At 44.3% G+C, this 21,139-nt stretch overlaps 1 protein-coding gene across 2 annotated transcripts in view; it reads left to right on the top strand.

Moving 5' to 3' along the window:
• Window positions 1–20,118, top strand: part of CLCN2 (chloride voltage-gated channel 2) — a 191,372-nt gene extending 171,254 nt beyond the window's left edge. Inside the window, exons 17-24 of one of the 2 annotated variants that reach the window (XM_088479718.1) lie at window positions 6,696–6,841; window positions 12,080–12,188; window positions 12,766–12,836; window positions 13,066–13,128; window positions 14,120–14,161; window positions 17,506–17,610; window positions 19,321–19,407; window positions 19,540–20,118. In XM_088479718.1, coding sequence (XP_088335844.1) covers window positions 6,696–6,841; window positions 12,080–12,188; window positions 12,766–12,836; window positions 13,066–13,128; window positions 14,120–14,161; window positions 17,506–17,610; window positions 19,321–19,407; window positions 19,540–19,728 — 812 coding nt within the window. In that variant the 3' untranslated portion in view covers window positions 19,729–20,118. The remainder of the gene's footprint in view (window positions 1–6,695; window positions 6,842–12,079; window positions 12,189–12,765; window positions 12,837–13,065; window positions 13,129–14,119; window positions 14,162–17,505; window positions 17,611–19,320; window positions 19,408–19,539) is intronic. The other variant, XM_088479719.1, reaches the window with a different exon arrangement.
• Window positions 20,119–21,139: the final 1,021 nt, after the last annotated feature.

Below are 21,139 nucleotides of genomic sequence, written 5' to 3'. Positions count from 1 at the left end.
CATTGTGTGTCCAAAGCACCAAATCGTGCGGCCAGGACTGCCAGGGAGCTGCCGGGGAGTTCAAGGGAAATCGTAAGATGAATCTCATCCATGCTGGTCGTACTAGTGCAGTGGTTCTCAAACTCTGTCCTCAGGACCCCACACAGTTCACGTTTTCCAGGTCACCCAGAAGGTGCACAGGTGTACTCATTACTCACTGACTCATTTTAAAAGAGCCACAGATGCAGCTAATTATTCACTAGTGATTGTGTGAGGAGACCTGCAAAATATGCACTGTTTGGGGTCCTGAGGACCGAGTTTGAGAACCTGTGTACTAGTGTATGGCCAGCATAAGGTTTTAATGGGAAATGCATCAAACCTTTGAGAGAGATAAAGTTACCCATAGCAACCAATCAGCTTCCAACTGTAATTTTTTTTTAAACTGTGTTAGATAAAGGATTGCTGGTTGCTATGGGTAACTTTATCTCTCTCGAAGATAAGATGCATCTCCCTTTAAAACCTTAGAGAGGCAGCAAGTTTAACATCAGGAAATATGTAATCTTTGCTCTAGAATTAGGTTAATTCCCTGAATCAAAAGCCCTAAATTAGAGATGTCTGCTCATACTCATGGCCAGTTATTACCCTCCCTGTGGTAGCATCCTGGACAATCCTCAAAACCATTTTTTATTGATTAATATAATGTATATATTCACTACTTAGAATCTAACTCAACAGACTATGCTGTTCCCATAGTAACCTTTAGTTGACTAGTCTGAGTGCTTTCCACACTGCAGTCACATCAGCATAGAGCCACATGCCATGGGAGACTGTACCACTGCCTCAAGCACATGCCTAAAGACAGACTACAGTAAATTTTCAAATGCAGTTCATGAATTAAGGCTAACTCAGGCTCATCCTTAAATATATGTTAATAGTTTGTTCAAGAAATACTTTTTCTTTTACTATTTACAGTTTTGATATCTCTCCTCCCTCTATTTGCTGCCATGCTCCCAAAAGCCTGTAATGTCCTTGGTAAAGAGTACATTGGGTATTATCAGGGCCGTATGTAGGGTAGTGCAGCCGGTGCCTTCGCACAGGGCACCATAGGTCAGGGGGCGCTGTTTGGGCCTGTCAAATTTCTGTTTATTATCATTCTTGCTTGTAGCTACCTCTTATTTCATCCCCAGCATCTCCTGGCCACTCCTATCTCTTCCCTGGCCCTTCCCCATGAGGTAATTCCCCTTTTTTGGGTGCATTATGTCCCTTTGAAAAATGATGGGGGCGCCAATGCTCTTTCTTGCACAGGGCACCAAAAAGTCTAGTTACGGCTCTGGGTATTATTGTAGTTTAAAAATAAAGATGGCTTATTGCACTATAGCTTTAAGCAGATGTTTGAAATAAGTGGGCATGTCTGTTTTTAACATAGAGCCAGAAACCTAATTCTAAAACCGCACCAGAAACCTAAACACACACAATACTGTGCAAAGGTTTTAGGCAGGTGTGGAAAAAATGCTGCAAAGTAAGAATGCTTTAAAAAATAGAAGTGTTTATAGTTTATTTTGATCAATTAACAAAATGCAAAGTGAATGAACAGAAGAGAAATCTAAATCAAATCAATATTTGGTGTGACCACCCTTTGCCTTCAAAACAGCATCAATTCTTCTAGGTACACTTGCACAAAATAAGTGATTTTCTTCTTAAGTACACTTGCACAAAGTCAGGGATTTTGTAGGATTATAGTCATACCAAAACAGGTGATGATAATCATCATTTTCATATGTAGGTTGAAACACAGTCATTAACTGAAACAGAAACAGCTGTGTAGGAGGCTTAAAACTGGGTGAGGAACAGTCAAAATCTGCTACAAAGGTGAGGTTGTGGAAGACCGTTTCATGTCACAGGTCGTAAGCCATGGCAAGACAGCACAGCAACAAGACACAAGGTAGTCAGCAAAGTCTCTCTCCCAGGCAAAGATTTCAGAGCAGACTGGGGTTTCAAGATGTTCTGTTTTGCTCTTTTGAAGAAGCACAAAGAAATGGGCAACGTTGAGGACTGTAGACGCAGTGGTCGGCCAAGGAAACTTAGGCCCTCATTCAGAGCCACTCGCTAGCGGCAGTACGCTCGTTCCGAGCGATGTTCGCACATCTGCGCATGCGTACGGTTTTTAGTACGCATGCGCGAACCAGTCAGTGCGGCCGAAAATCGTTGGTACGCAATATAGCGAGGGCCTGCTATTTTGAGTGACAGAATGAGGCGTATGTGGGTGGTAACAGGGGAAGGTGCTTGAAAACGGGGAGTGGAGATCCGAACGCAGGCGTGCTTAAAGGTCAAAACGGGCGTTTTAAGGGAGTGCATAATTAATACAGCAGCGTCATTGACCACGTCACTTGGTTTTTTTTAACTCAGAACTGCTCGCAAAATAGCGGTTGAAAACACCAACCACAAGAATAGCGAGCAGTTCATACGCTGTATGATGTACTCGATTAATCTAATAAATAGCGGACATGATGTATGGTGCGTGCGGCCAGGGGGCGTTTTTATCAAAAAAACGAGCGTATGTTTTGCTCGCTCGTTCAGACTTAGAGGTGGGAACAGACTGCAATTTGCGAACGGATCATTTGAATAGCCACCCCTTGTTTTTGAACGAACGACCACAAATAGCGAACGGCTCTGAATCAGGCCCTTAGTGCATCAGATCAAAGACCTATACTTACTTCCCTTCAAAAACGGAAGATGTCCAGCAGTGCCATCAGCTTAGAACTGGCAGAAAAAAGTGGGACCCAGGTCCACCCATCTACTGTTCCGAGAAGTCTGGCCAGAAGTGGTCTTCATGGAACAATTGCGGCCAAAAACCCATGCCTTCAATGTGGAAACAAGGCCAAGCTACAATGCATGAAAACATGGAACTAGGGTGCAGAAAAATGGCAACATTTTAAATATTTGGCTGTAACACAAGGCAGTTTGTACAACGAAGGACTGGAGAGCGGTACAATAATGAGTGTCTGCAGGCAAGAGTGAAGCATAGTGGAGGTTCCTTGCAAGTTTGGGGCTGCATTTCAGCAAATGAAGCTGGGGATTTGGTCAGGATTAATGGTGTCTTCAATGTTGAGAAATACAGGCAGGTATTTATCCATCATGCAATACCATCAGTCAGGGAGGCATTTGAGTAGATCCAAATTTATTCTGCAGCAGGACGACCCCAAACATACAGCCAATGTCACTAAGAAATTTCTTCAGTGTAAAGAAGAACAAGGAGTCCTGGAAGTGATGATATGGCCTCCACAGAGCCCTGATCTCAACATCATTTAGTCTGTCTGAGATTACATGAAGAGACAATGAGTTGAGCAAGCCTACATCCACAGAAGATCTGTGGTTAGTTATCCAAGATGTTTGGAGCAACCTCCCTGCCGAGTTCCTTCAAAAACTGTGTGCAAGTGTACCTAGAAGAATTGATGCTGTTTTGAAGGCAAAGGGTGGTCACACCAAATATTGATTTGATTTAGATTTCTTTCTGTTCATTCACTTTGCATTTTGTTAATTGAAAAATAAACTATTAACACGTCTATTTTATAAAGCATTCTTACCGGGATGCAGTCAGGAAGCCGATGGTCGAAATGCCGTCCGCTGGCTTCCAGATTGTCACATCCCAGTAGGGGACTAATGACAGGCGTCAAAATCTCTACGCCTGTCATTATACCAATGCCGGGAGTCCGACGCCCGGCATACTGAACGAAGGCAAGCGGGGCAGCGGGCGCGGACAGCCACGGGGGGGGGGGGGTTGGTTGGTTAGGTTAAGGGCTCCCAGGGGGGACTTAGGGTTAGGAACCCCCGGGGGGAGGTTAGGGTTAGGCACCCCCCGGGATGGTTAGGTTTAGGCTGTGTGAACGGGGGTTAGGTTTAGGCACTTACGGGGGGGTTTAGGGGTAGGGACTAGGGGGGAAGGTTAGGGTTAGGCACCCCTAAGAAAGGGTCAGGGTTAGGAGGGGGATAAGGTTAGTGCTACTTACTTTAATCCCCTGTCGGGATCTTCACTGCTGCCGGTCTTCCGGCGTCGGGATTTGAACCGGTGGTATTTCATAGCGATCCCTTCTTACTTTGCAGCATTTTTCCACACCTGCCTAAAACTTTTGCACAGTACTGTAAATGGTGATCAAGACACCCTTTCGTCACTGTGGACATAACTTTACCAGAGCACTCCTTCACTAGGAGTATTTGAAGTTTGTATGTTTTCCCCGCATTTTGAGAGGGTTTTTCTGGGTTTTTCCAGTTTCCTCCCACTGTCCAAAATAAATACTGGTAGGTTAATTGGCTTCTGACAAAATGGACCCTTGTGTGCGTGCATGTGTGGTGTAGGGCTTTAGACTGTAAGCTCCAAATGAAGCAGCGAATTATGTGACGCTATACACATAAACAGTAAATGTTCCCGTATCATTACTGTATTGCTGATATATGTTGCCCCAATGCATAATTTTTTTGAACCCCTCCCAACATTTTATTTTTTTCATTTTGTTTTGAAGCAAATTGTTCATGGAAGTAAAAGTTTGCGAATAAATACAGAGACTGTGGAAGTGCAGTAAGTCATTGATGAGATACGCACAATATACAGCTCTAGATATATGAAAAATAGCAGAGAGAGGATGTAAGCGGCAAGCTACTTAATCTGATTGTATATGTTCTGATATATATATATTCATTTTCTTCTATAAAATTGGATACAATTATAATGGCAGCCCACATGCTCTTTTGTTCCAGACAACAGTGACCTGTACCTGGAGATTGTACCCTTTGCATAATGCAAGCAATCTGTATCAATCATAGGTCACCTAACAGAGGTTTGCCATTTTTTATTCACAGTGGCCTCTCGCTTTTACCAGAAGGTCTGGAATAAACCACTGGATAGTGTCCTGCTGGGAAACAAATAACAATTGATACACATACCTGTTTTGTACACAGAGACCAGGCGATAGTTGGTATACATACATAGATTGTAAACCTGTGCACAATGTGGCTCTTCAGATTTTTTTGCCTCCGCACAAAACCAGGCACATTTCTAGTCTAGTGATCTTACTCCAAATCCCAGAAAATCAGTGTGCACCACGGTGTGCTTTGGATAGATTATGTAGGTGCACTAGTAATTTAAAAAGAGGATTTGTGTGCAGTTATTAGATATGCTTTATAGTGATTGTGATGTGTGTGTGACTACTTGCTATATAGGATTCCAGCCACGCCATTGTACATCTTTGTGCCGCAATGTATGCACTTAAGATTCTGTGGTACAGACTAGTGGAAATATCCAAGAAGTCTCAGCTGTGTCCTGTATGAGCCTCAAGCACACATGTGGCCTGATTCAGACCCGCTTGAAATTCTCTCGCTCCGGGACTCACTACAAAAGGGGTGGCTGTCGATGTTGATCGACAGCTCGCCCTGTTTTGTAGGCAGGGAGGGGGGGTGGCTAAACAAACTGAAACGTTCCCAAAGGAACACCTGCCGTTTGTGGGAGGCACCACTGACATCACCAGTGATGTCAGTGGAGAGCTTCCTGCTCTGTTAGAGCAGGAAGCTCTCTGGGGCTTGCGATGGATGAGACCCTACCACAAGGGTCTCATCGCAAGCCCCGACCATCACCTGGCCGCTCACAAAAGCTGTGGGTGGTCACCCACAGCTTGGCGAGCGGCCAGGAGGCCGCAACAACAACAACAACAAAAAACGCCCTGTTTCAGAGCGAGCGCTCTTAAAGAGTGTCCGGCTCTGAATCAGGCCCATGGTTCCCTGCATGTGGGTTAGACTAGCTGTGAGCTTCTACAACTTTACATCTGCAGTAAATGGCTAGTGGTGTAAAGACATAGGACCTGATTCAGACCCACTCACTCTGATCGATTTTCGTCCATTCTGCGCATGCATATAATTCACAGTGCACGTGCGCATGTCATTCGTTGCGATCTGATTTTGGTAGCTCGTAAGCCACTATCAGGTCGCTGCTTTGAGTGACAGTACCATTTGTATGTGGTAACAGGGGAAGGTGCTTGTGAACGGGGGGGTGGATGTGCGAACGCAGGCGTGTCAGGCCGCCAAAACACTGTTTAAAGGGCATGCATAATTAGCAAAGTAGCGTCATTGTACACATCACCTGCATGTATTTCAGCCTGCACTGATCGCTGTGCTTGCGGCAGGTTAAGGCAACCCCAAGAGCTGCGAGCAGCTTCGATGGCTCTCGTTGGTCCCGATTAATCATTCATATCCCGGAGATGACGTGTGTTGCGAGTGGCAAGGGGGCGTCTTTAGACACTTGCGAGCGCACTTTGCCGTAGCACGCTAAAACATAGTGGGCATCCTTGCGCAATGCAGTGTGAGCGCTTCATTTAAATATACGGCCCCTTTTTCCCAGCGAGCGACCGCAACTTGCGAGCAGGTCTGAATGAGCTCCATAGTTCAGAGATTAATAGTGAGAGTACTTTTTCTACTTGCATGTAAGCTGTTCACTGCTCTTTTATGTTTCTTAATTCACTGTATAGTGTTGTTAACCATTGTCCTTGTCTATAACATTTTATTGTCTGTAAGTATGGCTAACCAGTTAGCACTAGCACATAACTGTAAAAGTAAGCCATTGATTTCCTCTAGCGTATTTTTTATTCTACATCATTAATATTAAGAATATGAAAGTGTGCAGTGGAAAGGATGTCATAAAATATTGATGCAGTGATTGTCTCTTTTCCCAGAGTCCATGGTGTTGCTGGGCTCCATTGACTGCTCCCAGCTGGTATCTTTGCTGCGGTTTCAGCTCAGCAGAAAGCGTCGCCTGCAGCAGCTGGGAGAGAAGGAAAGTGGGGGAAGAAAAGAATTAGAGAGCAGTGTGCGATTCCAGGTGACAACCTAAGCATTCTGCCATCACCATCGTGTCATTGCTTAAAGGGGATATTCACCTTCACTTTTATGGTTTCATTTACAGTAGTTGCCAAATCCAATAAGGCAAGTTAACAATGGGTTATTTTTCCAGGCCCTTAGGAGCCTAAGGCAAAAAAAAAAATTGAGACTGGAGTGTGTGCATCTGCACCAGTGCAGAGTAGGCACCACTCCTCCTACAAAGGAATGGTGCAGGCAGCTGTAGGAACTAAATAGGTTGTCATACAGCAAAATCTACATCTCCCTAATTGGTTGCTTGTCCAAGCACCTGGTAGATTAAGTGGTAAGTGAGACAACTTGTTAGTGCAGCAAAAATATTGGGGGCAGTTGTTACTGGGACTGTGAGTGTAAATACAGTGTGACGCTGCCTGTGTACGAAGGTGCATTCCGTAACTGTTCCTATTATGACAAATTAAGTTATTGATACTGAAATTAAGGTAAATGTCCCATCTTTACACTATGTTTAGACGGACTCTGATGTTGCAGTGCATCTGTTCTATGATCATGGGTATTCTTTACGTTTAGTGTGAAGCGATTATGTTTAATGTGATATACATTAGTGAACTATATTCTACATTGCTCATTTTTAGTCAGAGAATCTTTCATTGCTTTACTTCTATACCAAATGATTCACCTTTTTAAACATACAGATGTGTGTGTCCTTGCTCATCTAGCCTCAATACACCATGCAGTGCGCTATGCCTGGCGTGAGTGAGCCGCCAGGTGACGTGCTACTCTGCTAGCGTCGAGCATCTTTTTTCGTCACAGATATGCCACTGTCACATATCGAATGAATCAGCACAGTCTCCTGGTGCATCCTAGTCTCATCATATTGAGACTTAGACACATTTTTGGCAACAAAGACGCATGGCGCTTGCAGAGTCTCACAGCATCAGGCGCGCCAAGAGGGGCTGTTTGGTGCGACTGCATCAACTGCAAGTGAGGACCCATCTGTACATGGAAATGGATACTCTACCGCTAGAGCACTCATTGTCCAGGAAAATGTGTTTCTTTTCTTGTACCTTGGATATAGCAATATATCTGGTCTGTGCAGTGGATAACATTATTTTTATACAGATCTATTGTTACAAAGGGCAACAAAAATAACAAATCAGCCCAGACAATAAATCTCTCCGGTGGAATTTACCTTTTAAATATGAATAAATAATACCTTTAAACAAACTCATATTAAGGAGGGTTTGCCCAGAGTCAGGCAAATTTTGTTATCAACATTTATAACATGTATTTGTGCAAATAGTTTTCAAGCGGGCGGGGATATAGCAATTTAAGGCCAATCGAGTGTTCAGAATTCTCACAGCAAAATGTAAAATTCAGTAGGCGATTGTACTTATTTAGCAGAACCTATCTACTTGTGTGATTGTATTTGTGAGAGCAGGGTTACACCTGCCAATATAATGTGAGGCAGAGAATAAAGGTAAACGGGAAACCAAAGATTGAAAGCTAGATAGTGAAAGGAACAGTCTCACCCAGCAGTACAGAGTATATCAGGAGATGAGAGGAGTGATGTGTTAGTGAGATTGTTTGACAGAGCCAGTAAGATGTGAGGTTGGTAATGAAGGTAAACGGGAAGCCACAGATTAAGAACTAGATAGTGGAAGGATTAGGAACAGAGCAGCAGCCAAAGAGTATATCAGGTGATGAGTAATGTGTTAGTGAAGAAGGTGCTGCATGTGGCATGACCAGTAATATGATGTGAAGGAGGGGACGAAGGTAACCTGGAAGCCACAAACTGAGGTTGGATAATGGAGAGAGCAGAGTTCTCTAACAGCACAGAGTAGTAATGTGAGGCTCCTGTCATACATCAAATGTGTTTCTTTAGAATGCTTGTGTGTAGACTGAGTTTACAGTGTGCATATCATTGACCTGTCTAATTTATGTATGTAGACTTTGTTTTATGGTATATGGAAGATATAAACTATGCAAAGTGTCCTGTGTAAGTAGACTGTGAATGAAATGCCTGGGCATGTGGGTTATGTATGAGGCATGAGGGGTATTTTGTTTTTAGGTTTCCAGTTTGAGTGGTCGTGTACATTGAAAGAGGTTTAGAAATTTTGAGGCAAGTGCAAAATGTATGGGTGTGTGTGTATGAAGCTTATACAGTGGCAGACCCTGTGTACAAGGCTTATGTCTGAGATGCTGTGGGTCATTGGGTACTATGCATGAGGCCTGTGGGGCATTGGATACTGTGTAACAGCCACTTTGGGCATTGGATCCTGTATGCACGTGGCACGTAGGCCCTTGGGTACTGTGTGTGGAGCATGCCTGGGCATTGGAGGCTGTGCATGGGTATGTGGAGCATTGGAGACTGTGTATAGGGCATATGGGGAATTGGAGGCTGTATTTGGAACCTGGATCATTGGAGACTGTACAGTATATAGGGCAATGGAGGCTGTATATAGGACACATGGGGCTATGGAGGCTGTATTTGGAACTTGGAGCATTGGAGACTGTGTATAGGGCATATGGGGTATTGGAGGCTGTATTTGGTACGTGGGTTTTGGGTGTTGTGTGTGGAGCATGCCTGGACTTTGGAGGCTGTGTATGGGTATGTGGAGCATTGGAGACTGTGTATAGGGCATATGGGGAATTGGAGGCTGTGTATAGGGAATATGGGGCATTGGAGGCTGTATTTGGAACTTGGAGCATTGGTGACTGTATATAGTGCATTGGAGGTTGTATTTGGAACTTGGATCATTGGAGACTGGATATAGGACATATGGGGCATTGAAGACTGTATTGAACATTTTGGGCATTGGAGGCTGTGTATGGTGTACACAGAGCACTAGATAATATGCATTTAGTCCATGGGGCATGTTAGGCATTAGAGACTATATATGAGGGATGTGGTTCATTAGCAGCTGTCAGTGGCGTAACTAGGGCAGGGCGAGCAAGGTGCGTGCCCTGGGCGCCGTGGGCCACGGTCCGGCCCGCCCTAGTTAGCCACCAGTGTAGCGCCAATTGCAGTGAGTGCGGTCAGCGCTACACATTTACACAGGACCGGCGCTAGGCTTCCAGCGCCGGTCCTGTGCTGCACACCCGAGCCCGTTCCCTCCCTCTGAGCGCTTGCCCAATAGCACCATGAGGCGGGCTCAGGCTGTGCATAACACACGCATCGCCGCCAGCGTGTGTTAAACAGCAGCCAATGAGAGTCAGATAGACTCTCATTGACTGCTGCAGCACCCACTGCAAGAGCCGGACTTCCGCCCGGCTCCTGCAGTGGGTAATGGGACAGACGTCATGACATCATGACGTCTCTCCCATTATGCTGAGCGCGCCAGCCTGGGAGGACTGGCAGGCGGCGGCGACGGGAGAGGTGTCGCGGTCCGGAATAGCAGCCTGGATTCAGGTAAGTATGTTTTTACATATATTTTTTTTAAAACCTGTCGGCTCTACTGGGGGCACAATGGAGGAGGGGGGTGGCTACTACTGGGGGCACCATTATTGGGAGGACCTCTACTGGGGGGGGCTATTACTGGGGGCACCATTATTGGGAGGACCTCTACTGGGGGGGCTTTTACAGGGGGCACTTAATCGGGAGGGAGAACCTCAACTGGGCACCACTACTTGGGGGGGGGGAACTACTACTGGGGGCATTATAAAAGGGGCCTACTCCTAGGGGCACTGCACTGGGGGGACCACAACTGGGGGCAATAACAGGAGGGACCACTACAGGGACCACTGGATAGGGGGGGTCACTACTGGGGGCCTGCATCAGGGGGACCACTACTGGGGGCACTGCATGGGAGGGGGGAGGACTACTGCTGGGGGCACTATATAAGGGGCTTACTGCTAGGGGCACTGCGGGGACTTCTACAGGGGGCACTAGATAGGGGGGGATCACTACTGGGTGCCTGCATAAGGGGGACCACTACTGGGAAAACTGCATGGGGGGGACTACTGCTGGGGGCACTATATAAAGGGCACTACATAGGGGGGGGGGGGGGAACTACTACTGGGGGCATTATATAAAGGGCACTGCATAAGGGGATACCACTACTGGGTGCACTGCATTGTGGGGACTGCTACTGGGGGCACTGCATAAGGGGGAACACTACATGGGGCACTGCGTTTGGGGGGACCACTACTGGGGGCACTGAGTAAGGGGAACTAATTGGGGGCTGTATAAGGGGGACCACTAATGGGGATACTGTATAAGGGGCACTACTATGGGCCTGCATAAGAGGGACCACAACTGCATACTGGGGGAACTGTATAAGAGGTACTACTGGGGTTAAGGTGCATATGGATAGGAATGTTCAGCGTGAAAATAAAGGGGTGTGTCATGTTGACACGCCCCATTTTTAAGTGACCAGCCCAATTTTTTTTTTGCGCGCGCACATATCGGGATGTTGGGGGGGGGGGGGGGCTCCCTTTTCAAATTTGCCCTGGGCTCCAAATACCCTAGCTAGTTACACCACTGGCAACTGTGTATGAGGCATGCAGAGGATTAAAGACTGTGGGCCTGATTCAGAGTCGCTCGTAAGCGGCCGCTCGTTCGCTCCGAGCAATGTTCGCACATCTGCGCATGCGTATGGGTCGTAATGCGCATGCGCCAACCAGTCATTGCGGTCGGAAATCGTGTGTTCGCAAAATAGCGAGTGCCTGCTAATTTGAGTGACAGGATGAGGCGTTTGTGGGTGGTAACAGGGGAAGGTGCTTGAAAACGGGGAGTGGAGATCCGAACGCAGGTGTGCCAAATAGTCAAAACGGGCGTTTTAACGGTGTGCATAATTAACAAAGCAGCGTCATCGGCCACGTCACTTGGTTGTCTCTTAGCCTGAACTGTTCGCAAGATTGCGGTAGGAAAATCCAACCACAAGCACTGCGAGCAGTTCAGTCGCCTTTCGATGTACTCGATTAACCTAATAAATAGCGGAGATGACGTCAGATGCGAGCAGCCCGGGGACGTTTTACAAAATAGCGAGCGCATATTTCGTTCACTCACTCAGACATAGAGACGTCAACAGACCACAAAGAGCGAGCGCTCAATTTAAATATCCGACCCCTTTTTCTGAACGAGCGAGCGCAAATAGCGTCCGGCTCTGAATCAGGCCCTGTGTATGTTGCACTTGGGGAACTGGAGACTGTGTAATAACCACTGGAATAATGTTGTTTTTTAAAAAATCTGTTTTGAGAAATAATCTGCTTTTCATATATCCCTGTTAATTTTGTTCCTCAGATAGCCACAGAGGAATCCACGTTATCCCCACCCCGAGTAGTTGAAAGCCAGAAGCCCCTTAAACCAGCCCTGAAGCGTAACCAGAGTAGCCTGACTGACTATTCACAAGGTATTTGAGAACTGCTCAGGTAGAATCTGCTTTCCAGTAGGGAAAGGACATGGGCTTGGTTCACTACCGATTGCAACTGCGATTACACACGCAATTGGCTGATTGTTGCGTTCTGCATATGCACCGCAATGTGCGTGCGCGTACCGGCCGCTGCAATCGGGACTACGCAGACCCATCGCAGAGTGATGACAGGAAATGCAGTCTGTGGGAGGTGACGGGTGGGTGGTCGGTGAAACATAGGCGTGCCAGTGCGTTCGAACGCCGTTGCAGGAGTGTGCATAAATTATCCACTGCGATGCCTTACACAGCTGGAGCACAGAGTGCAATGAAGTTAGCAAGTGTGTGCGTGAGGCTGCGATGGTACCCGATTGTACCAATGGTTTCACAGTCTTCCTAAGGATTACGGATGTGTGCAAGGTAAAGTGGGCGTCCTTATGTGTGCTGCGATAGCATAGCGATCGCAATGGATAAGCATACTATTGCAGTGAGACTGCGTGCGTAATCGCTATTGCAATCGCAGTTGCCATCGGTAGTGAATCTGTTCCAATGAGTGATATCTGTTCTTCTTTGTTTGCAGATGAGACTGAAAACTCAGTAGCTGCCCTAAAAAATATCTTCTGTGCCAAAGATTTCAGTGAAGATGTGGAGGTAAGGAGACGCTCCTACTGTATAAGGCAAATTGTCTAACAACACCTTTTCTATATGTATGGTGTAAATCATGTATTTTCCTATCATTTGTTTCACTCAGTCACTCTGACCTGCTTCTGTCTCTATGCTATTACTCACTGACTAACCATTCCTCTTTTCTGCCATTTCCCTCCATTGTTACTCACTATGTAGTCCTTCCCTTTGTTTTCTATGTTGTTGCTAACATAAGTCTGCAAAGAGTCCTGCGTCTCCCTCAAAGGTTAAGTCCAAACGGGCACGTCGTATTTTAAAGGTGAGTAAGCAACTAATCTCTACCCTGTGCTTCCATATAGCATTTAACCTAAACAACTGCCATGACGTTACTGTCCTATGCATCCTGTCCTTGTTTATTGTATTCGTATACACGCATAACATGCACATGCTAGTATAAGTCCTTCACTTACTTCCTTATGACGTAAACAAATAACTAATATTCTGGCATATGGTATATTATAAAGTGTTAGTATAAAAGTGTGGAGCTGATATGCCCAGAGAAAGAAACACATCACACTCCTGATTGGACAGATATGTATGAAAAGAATGTATGGGGTTGCTGGATTTGCTGCCTTGTGGTAACTATTCGATCCCTTTCCATCCAGCAAAGTAACAGGTGAACTTATTTGATCCAGTAAGTGTCATATTTTGAAATTAAAGTTCTTCATCAATGCACTTACCTTAATCACATACCTTTTATTCCTGATGAAGCCCTGTAAGGTAAGGAATACATTTAGTTTTGGCTGAAATCCATATCTTCACCTCCTTTCATAACTGTGTTTAATGAAGTATCTCTCTCATTGTATTTAAAAAGAAAAAGAAATTCTATTGTGCACGGTGCTCAGGCAGATCAAAAATAATATGTCAATAATCGCAGAGGCTGCAATTCAGAGTGTTCCTCCATTCTGCGTCCCATTTAAGAGTGGGGCAGATGTACTAAGCTCTGGAAAGTGATAAAATGGACAGTGATAAACTACCAACCAATCAGCTTTTAATTGTCATTTTTCAAACACAGCCTGTAATATGACAGTTAGGAGCTGAGTGGCTGGTAGTTTATCACTCTCCGCTTTATCACTTTCCAGAGCTTAATACATCTCCCCCATGGTTGCCGTCAACTTGATGATGATTTCTGGAATATCACTACTGTGAAAATAATGAATTAATAAATAAAAAAATAAAAAAAACAGTGTCTGTCTTCTTCCCATAGTTGTATCATGTACACTCAGACCCTGTACTATGCTGTCTTTCAGGGGAAAGACATGGATGAGATAGACACAATGACACAGTCACAGGTGAGTCTGAATTGATACGTGGCTGCTTTGAACCTGGTTTACAGTATGTTTGTGGTCTTTGATGGTGTCAAGGATATGATAGATAGTCAAGGATAAGATAGTCAGAATTGTATTCCTGTGATACACATCTTTAACAAGCCTTTGTTATCATTGGCTATATGGCTATATTCCTATGAGAACATCTTTTATAAATGAAGTTTGATACCAGCAATTGCTGATTAAATATTTAATAATGAGCCCCCTGTTTTGAAGCCTAATGTGTAGCAGCAGTCGTGTGATGTCCAGGGTGAAGGTAAATCGCCCTGAACATCGCACGGATTGCTGGTCGCTCCAGTGTGTACCCAGCTTTAGGTTACTCGTAGATACTCTATGGATAGTCTTGGATCTTTCTATTTCATAAGTAGTAATAAGCTGCATTACTCCTTATAATATATGACTAGTTTGACAAGGGAAGCCGACGGACGCAATCCTGACCGCCGGCTTCCCGACTGTCTAATCTCGGCAAGGTACAAATGACAGGCGTTGAAATCCTAACACCTGTCATTTTACCTACGCCGGGAGCCCGACACCCGGTTTACCAATCGAGGGGGAGGGTTAGGTTTATGGCTCCCGGGGGGGACTTACACATTTGCCCATATTTTTGGAGCTCCTAAGTCCTGTCAGAGTGCCACGAAATCCAGCCTGTCTCTTATGTAACTACAGTGTACTAGTAATCCAGCATGTCTCTTCTGTAACTACAGTGTACTAGTAATCCAGCATGTCTCTTCTGGAACTACAGTGTACTAGTAATCCAGCATGTCTCGGCTGTAACTACAGTGTACTAGTAATCCAGCATGTCTCTTCTGTAACTACAGTGTACTAGTAATCCAGCATGTCTCTACTGTAACTACAGTGTACTAGTAATCCAGCATGTCTCTTCTGTAACTACAGTGTACTAGTAATCCAGCATGTCTCTACTGTAACTACAGTGTACTAGTAATCCAGCATGTCTCGGCTGTAACTACAGTGTACTAGTAATCCAGCATGTCTCTTCTGTAACTACAGTGTACTAGTAATCCAGCATGTCTCGGCTGTAACTACAGTGTACTAGTAATCCAGCATGTCTCTTCTGTAACTACAGTGTACTAGTAATCCAGCATGTCTCTTCTGTAACTACAGTGTACTAGTAATCCAGCATGTCTCTTCTGTAACTACAGTGTACTAGTAATCCAGCATGTCTCTACTGTAACTACAGTGTACTAGTAATCCAGCATGTCTCTTCTGTAGTTACAGTGTACTAGTAATCCAGCATGTCTCTACTGTAACTACAGTGTACTAGTAATCCAGCATGTCTCTTCTGTAACTACAGTGTACTAGTAATCCAGCATGTCTCTACTGTAACTACAGTGTACTAGTAATCCAGCATGTCTCTACTGTAACTACAGTGTACTAGTAATCCAGCATGTCTCTACTGTAACTACAGTGTACTAGTAATCCAGCATGTCTCGGCTGTAACTACAGTGTACTAGTAATCCAGCATGTCTCGGCTGTAACTACAGTGTACTAGTAATCCAGCATGTCTCTTCTGTAACTACAGTGTACTAGTAATCCAGCATGTCTCGGCTGTAACTACAGTGTACTAGTAATCCAGCATGTCTCTTCTGTAACTACAGTGTACTAGTAATCCAGCATGTCTCTTCTGTAACTACAGTGTACTAGTAATCCAGCATGTCTCGGCTGTAACTACAGTGTACTAGTAATCCAGCATGTCTCTTCTGTAACTACAGTGTACTAGTAATCCAGCATGTCTCTACTGTAACTACAGTGTACTAGTAATCCAGCATGTCTCTTCTGTAACTACAGTGTACTAGTAATCCAGCATGTCTCTTCTGTAACTACAGTGTACTAGTAATCCAGCATGTCTCTTCTGTAACTACAGTGTACTAGTAATCCAGCATGTCTCTACTGTAACTACAGTGTACTAGTAATCCAGCATGTCTCGGCTGTAACTACAGTGTACTAGTAATCCAGCATGTCTCTTCTGTAACTACAGTGTACTAGTAATCCAGCATGTCTCGGCTGTAACTACAGTGTACTAGTAATCCAGCATGTCTCGGCTGTAACTACAGTGTACTAGTAATCCAGCATGTCTCTTCTGTAACTACAGTGTACTAGTAATCCAGCATGTCTCTACTGTAACTACAGTGTACTAGTAATCCAGCATGTCTCTTCTGTAGTTACAGTGTACTAGTAATTCAGTTGTGTCTGTCAGGCAGTTATGTAAGCATAAATTACGTATGTACAGCCTGAATAAAAGGCTAATTGCAGTGTACAGATATTCACAGCTACAGTATACTATGTTTGATAAATATCATCTATGTCAGAAATGCCGCATACATTTGTTTTAATGAACTGTTGTTTTGGTCAGAAGATCCTTTGGTGGTAGACATTTCTAGCTGATAGGCTGAAAGTACATGGCCTACTCACTCTCATTAATACTCATGAATATTCATAGCTACAGGGAAGAGCTAATGTCATGCAGACATCTATAAATATAATATCAAAGAAATAATACAGCTTTAGCACAGAGTAAACGTGATTGTTAGATTTGTAAAAACATCTTATGGTGCTATACCAATTAAAATTAAGACACTTCCAAAATAATAAAAAATTGGCTTTTTATCAATTTTAAATGTTAAGGTGCATACACACACAACGATTTTTTGAACGAATATTGGTAACGATATAGTTTATCATTCAATTGTTGTAAAAATCGTTCACTTTCTAAGTTAAAACGATGAACAATTATCGTTCATGTGCGTTCACGTTTGTAGTTCAGTCAGACTGACCAACTCAACGATTTTCATTAATGGAATATGCAAAAATCATTTGTAGTTCAAAAAAATCATTCATTACATTTAGTAAATGAACAATTTTAGTAAACGATTTTCGTTCATTTTTCCCTTGAAAAAAATTAACGAAAATCGTTTACTAACATCGTTAATTTACAAAATCGTTGTGTGTGTATGCAGCTTTAAAGGTGGATATATAGCATAAACTTGTTACTCCAAAAGAAACCGGTATGAATGGAGGTGAGTAGCTCAACATCTTCAACATAGTGGTTGGTATTTATCGGATACATACAAGAAAGGCAGATATCAGCCATAGACTGGAATCAGCTGTAGACTCTTCCTCCGTCCAGATTGTATGACAGGTGTTGGCTGAGTGAATGTACTCTGTAAAGGTAGATCCTCCAGTCTTCTTAGTGTCTCTCTGGTTTCTGGTCATTATAACCTCTGCTAAAGTTTGGGTGTAGTCACATTGGAAACAGGAAGTCTTTTTATAACGTCTCTTATTTCCATAAGATCTTAGAGTGGGAAGAGCTTCAACTGGATGAAACAATGAATTTCAATAACTGCAAGATTGACCCTGCTCCATTCCAGCTGGTGGAAAGAACGTCTCTACATAAAGTACAAAGCACAAGCCATAAACTGTACCTCTTTCCTTTCTGTCTACCATTATCTATGCTTTCCCCTTGTTTCAGCTTATCAGCTTCACTATCAGGAAATAAAATATTTAGAGAACAAATGACTTTGTAACTAAAGACAGTTATTGTAGTTATTTTTATATTTTGCCTACATGACACAATAATGGTTTAGTTCTGTAGCTAGCTGGGCTAGAAATGATGTATATTTATGTATTTACCTTTTCTTTCATACACAAGTCTATCTATGCTGGCCATACATGCTGCAATAGCCACTCTTGTGTAGATTAAAACGATGGGGATGCCTAATAATGTTCATACGGAAAGCGTTAGGATTATTATTGTGCATTCTAATATGTGGTCAGGCCTGTCTGTTAACATACATAGAGGCATATTCAATTAGCCGCGATAAGCCGTTTTCGGGAGAAAAAGTTTCGCCGATGATGTCATTTCGAAAGGCGAAAACTTATCCCTGTATTCAATTCCAAAGACTTTTTGCCTACGCGGAAAGTCAATGCATTGGTATAGGCGAAAAAGATTCGCCTATGAAAGCAGGCGGAAAAAAGTGCAGAATTGCGGTTTTGGGGTGCAAAGGTGGGGAAACCACCCTGCACCCTTGGGATAGGCCAAGGGTGTGTCAAATCCTAAAAAAAATTGAAGAACACCCCAAAAAATTATTTAGAAAAACTAGTGAATTAAGCTTTTGGGGGGTCTGCAAGTATGGGGGAGGTGTTTTATTGATTGCAGGTGCTTGCTGAAGGTGCGTTTTTCAAAACTTCACTTTTACAATTTTTAACCATGCTTGCACCCATTTTCATGTACCCCAAATTTGCTGGGACTAGTTATTTTCACCCAAAAAAATCTGCTAAATGCTATTCTTCACCATTTGTGCAAAGACGCTAATTAGCAGCTATTAAGAGCATTTGAGTACCCAAAATAGCTTCAGTAGGGCTATTCGGGGGCATCTACATTGATCCCCAATGTTAGTGCATCTTTTGGGGGGTGTCAGGCTGATTTCCCCAAATCTGACAGCACTTTTTGCCTGTTTGAGTTTCGCCGGGTTCCATTTTCGCATCCTTTGGAATTGAATAGGGCGAATAGTGGGGCCGCACACGAAAAGTTTTCGCCTCCAAAACACGCAAAGTCGGCGAAAAGTACGGCAGGCGAAACCTTTCCGACTTTTCGTGTCTAATTGAATATGCCCCATAGAGGGCATGCATTTCCATCCGCGTATTGACCTTGCGCTTCTTAGCAGACTGTGCATGCATCGGGTGCAGCATCTGGAACGGAGAGCAAATACGGGCGAGCCAGAGTTGTATGGATGTCAGTTGTATCTCCAATAAGTTGGTGTAACTAGGCAGCAACAAGGCATTTGCACATAGAATCAGTGTTCCGTGGGCGTGTTGATGGAATTGTGGGCCATTCACAGGTGAATGTATGCAGAGATCCGTCCGGCTTCAGGTGGGCCTCCTGCATCATGGATAGGGCTGGTGCAAGATGATGACAGCTGCTTTCACCAGCGCATGGATGGGGCAGCGCAGTTACGGAGATGCTTCAACATCCATCCAACTCTGCACCAGGCCCAGTGTTTGCAGACTGCCTTATTGTCGGTTAGGGAATGTGTATGTACATGATAACATTAGTAGAAGTATATGTTGCCATCACAAATAGATTTACCATCTGTCTCTGTTCTTAGGCGCACACAGTTTTCTCTTTGCTAGGGATGGACCACGCATATGTAACTTCAATAGGGAGACTCATTGGAATGGTGACTCTGCGAGAGGTAAATATTGGTTACAAGACGTGGAAGTTAAAAGCCATGTTAGAAGCATATCTGGCACATTTTGTCATCATACTGTAGATGGGACGATAGCTTGTAGTTGACCATAAAGAATTCTGTTTACTTATTTTCCAGCTCCGTAAAGCTATAGAGGGCTCGGTGAACGTAAAGGGAGCTAAAGTGCGCCCTCCTTTGGCCAGTTTCAGAGACAGTTTCACTAGTAGTAGTGAGACAGAGACCACCAATGTCAACAAACTTTGGGAAAGAAGCCGACGGCACCTGCTCCCTCGTGAGTCCAGCCCATCTGATAGTGATGACAAGTGATATTAATCTGGACTGATTCATCAGTCATCCTGCACCTGGAGGACTCACTACTTCAGTACTGAAACACACTGTAAATTTGAAACACACTGCTGAGTATTTTGATATGAGTCTTCCATTGCAACTCCAGGGGAGAAGCAGGAGTTGGATAATTATGACATGGCCTGTATTGGCCTTCTTTCCAGAAGCGCTCTGGAGCATATCCATGACATGAACTCTCTACCTGTAATGATCACAGTAACTGAGTGCAATCTGGGACAGGCGTGATAACACAGTGACTGGACTGCAATAAATATGTAGCCATACTTTTTAATCTCTGGTACATGCTGGACATGAAGGGTTAACACTGCCACTAATTGTATGTATGTATTATATTAAAATAAATTAATATTGTGTCGTCTGATGTCCTAAAATTGACAAACAAGAAAAGCAGGTTCTCTGTCTGTGTACAGAGGGCCTGATTCAGACCCGCTCGCAGCCGCTGGCTGCTCACTGGATCTGTGGGTGTTTTTTTTTTTTGTCTCTAGGCAGCTCGCACAAGCTGTGGGTGGTCACCCACATATTATGCAAGCGGGCTGGAGACCGTCGCGATTATTGCGACCATCGGGCTTGCGACGAGACCCTGTGGTAGGGTCTAGCTGCCGCATGATGAGTGGACTTCCTGCTCTGATAGAGCAGGAAGTCCACTACTGACATCACTAGTGATGTCAGTAAACCCTCCTACAAACATCAGGTGTCCCTAAGGGAATGCCTACGTTTGTACGGCCACCCCCCCTACCCGCCCACAAAACGGGGCGAGCTGTCAATCAACATCGATAGCCGCCCCATTTTTTTGCGAGCCCCGGAGCGACTGAACTTCAGCCACTCTGCGGGGCTCGTGCATGCGCACGCCGGATGCAGCGATTGCGCAGGGCTATAACCAAGCCACTTGCGAGCGGCTCTGAATCAGTCCCAGAGTCCCAACTGACTGACACTGCTCAGAGGTTGAGTGTTATACTGGGTTATGTTCATGTCCCCAGATTATCAGGATCTAATTCTACCTCTATGATAGAAGACCTGCTACCTCTTAGGACAGGGATAGGATTTTTCATAAATTCAGCAATTACCATGACACAGGAACAGCTCTGCACATGCGCAGTGTCAGATTCCCCCAGGAGTAGTCATTCTGCTAATCTTGCAAACATCACTAAGTCCCATACATATGGGCAGATTCAATGAAGAAATGAATAGAGAAAATAGTGACTGTCTAGCTAGCCTTCTGTAATTTGCCCTGACTTTTGGCATTTCAACTTCTGGCTTTGTATAACAGTGTATCCATTGAGCGATGCAGTTAAATCACTCAAATCTTTGGCAGCCCCCATACCCAATGACTTCACTGCTTCATGGTCCAAAAAGTTTTTATCCACTCCCTCAC

The sequence above is a fragment of the Taudactylus pleione genome, unplaced genomic scaffold (assembly GCF_031769625.1).
Source record: "Taudactylus pleione unplaced genomic scaffold, aTauple2 ptg000244l, whole genome shotgun sequence".
Classification (NCBI taxonomy): Eukaryota; Metazoa; Chordata; class Amphibia; order Anura; family Myobatrachidae; genus Taudactylus; species Taudactylus pleione.
The sequence above is the reverse complement of the archived record's forward strand: the minus strand, read 5'-3'. Positions and strand labels throughout refer to the sequence as shown.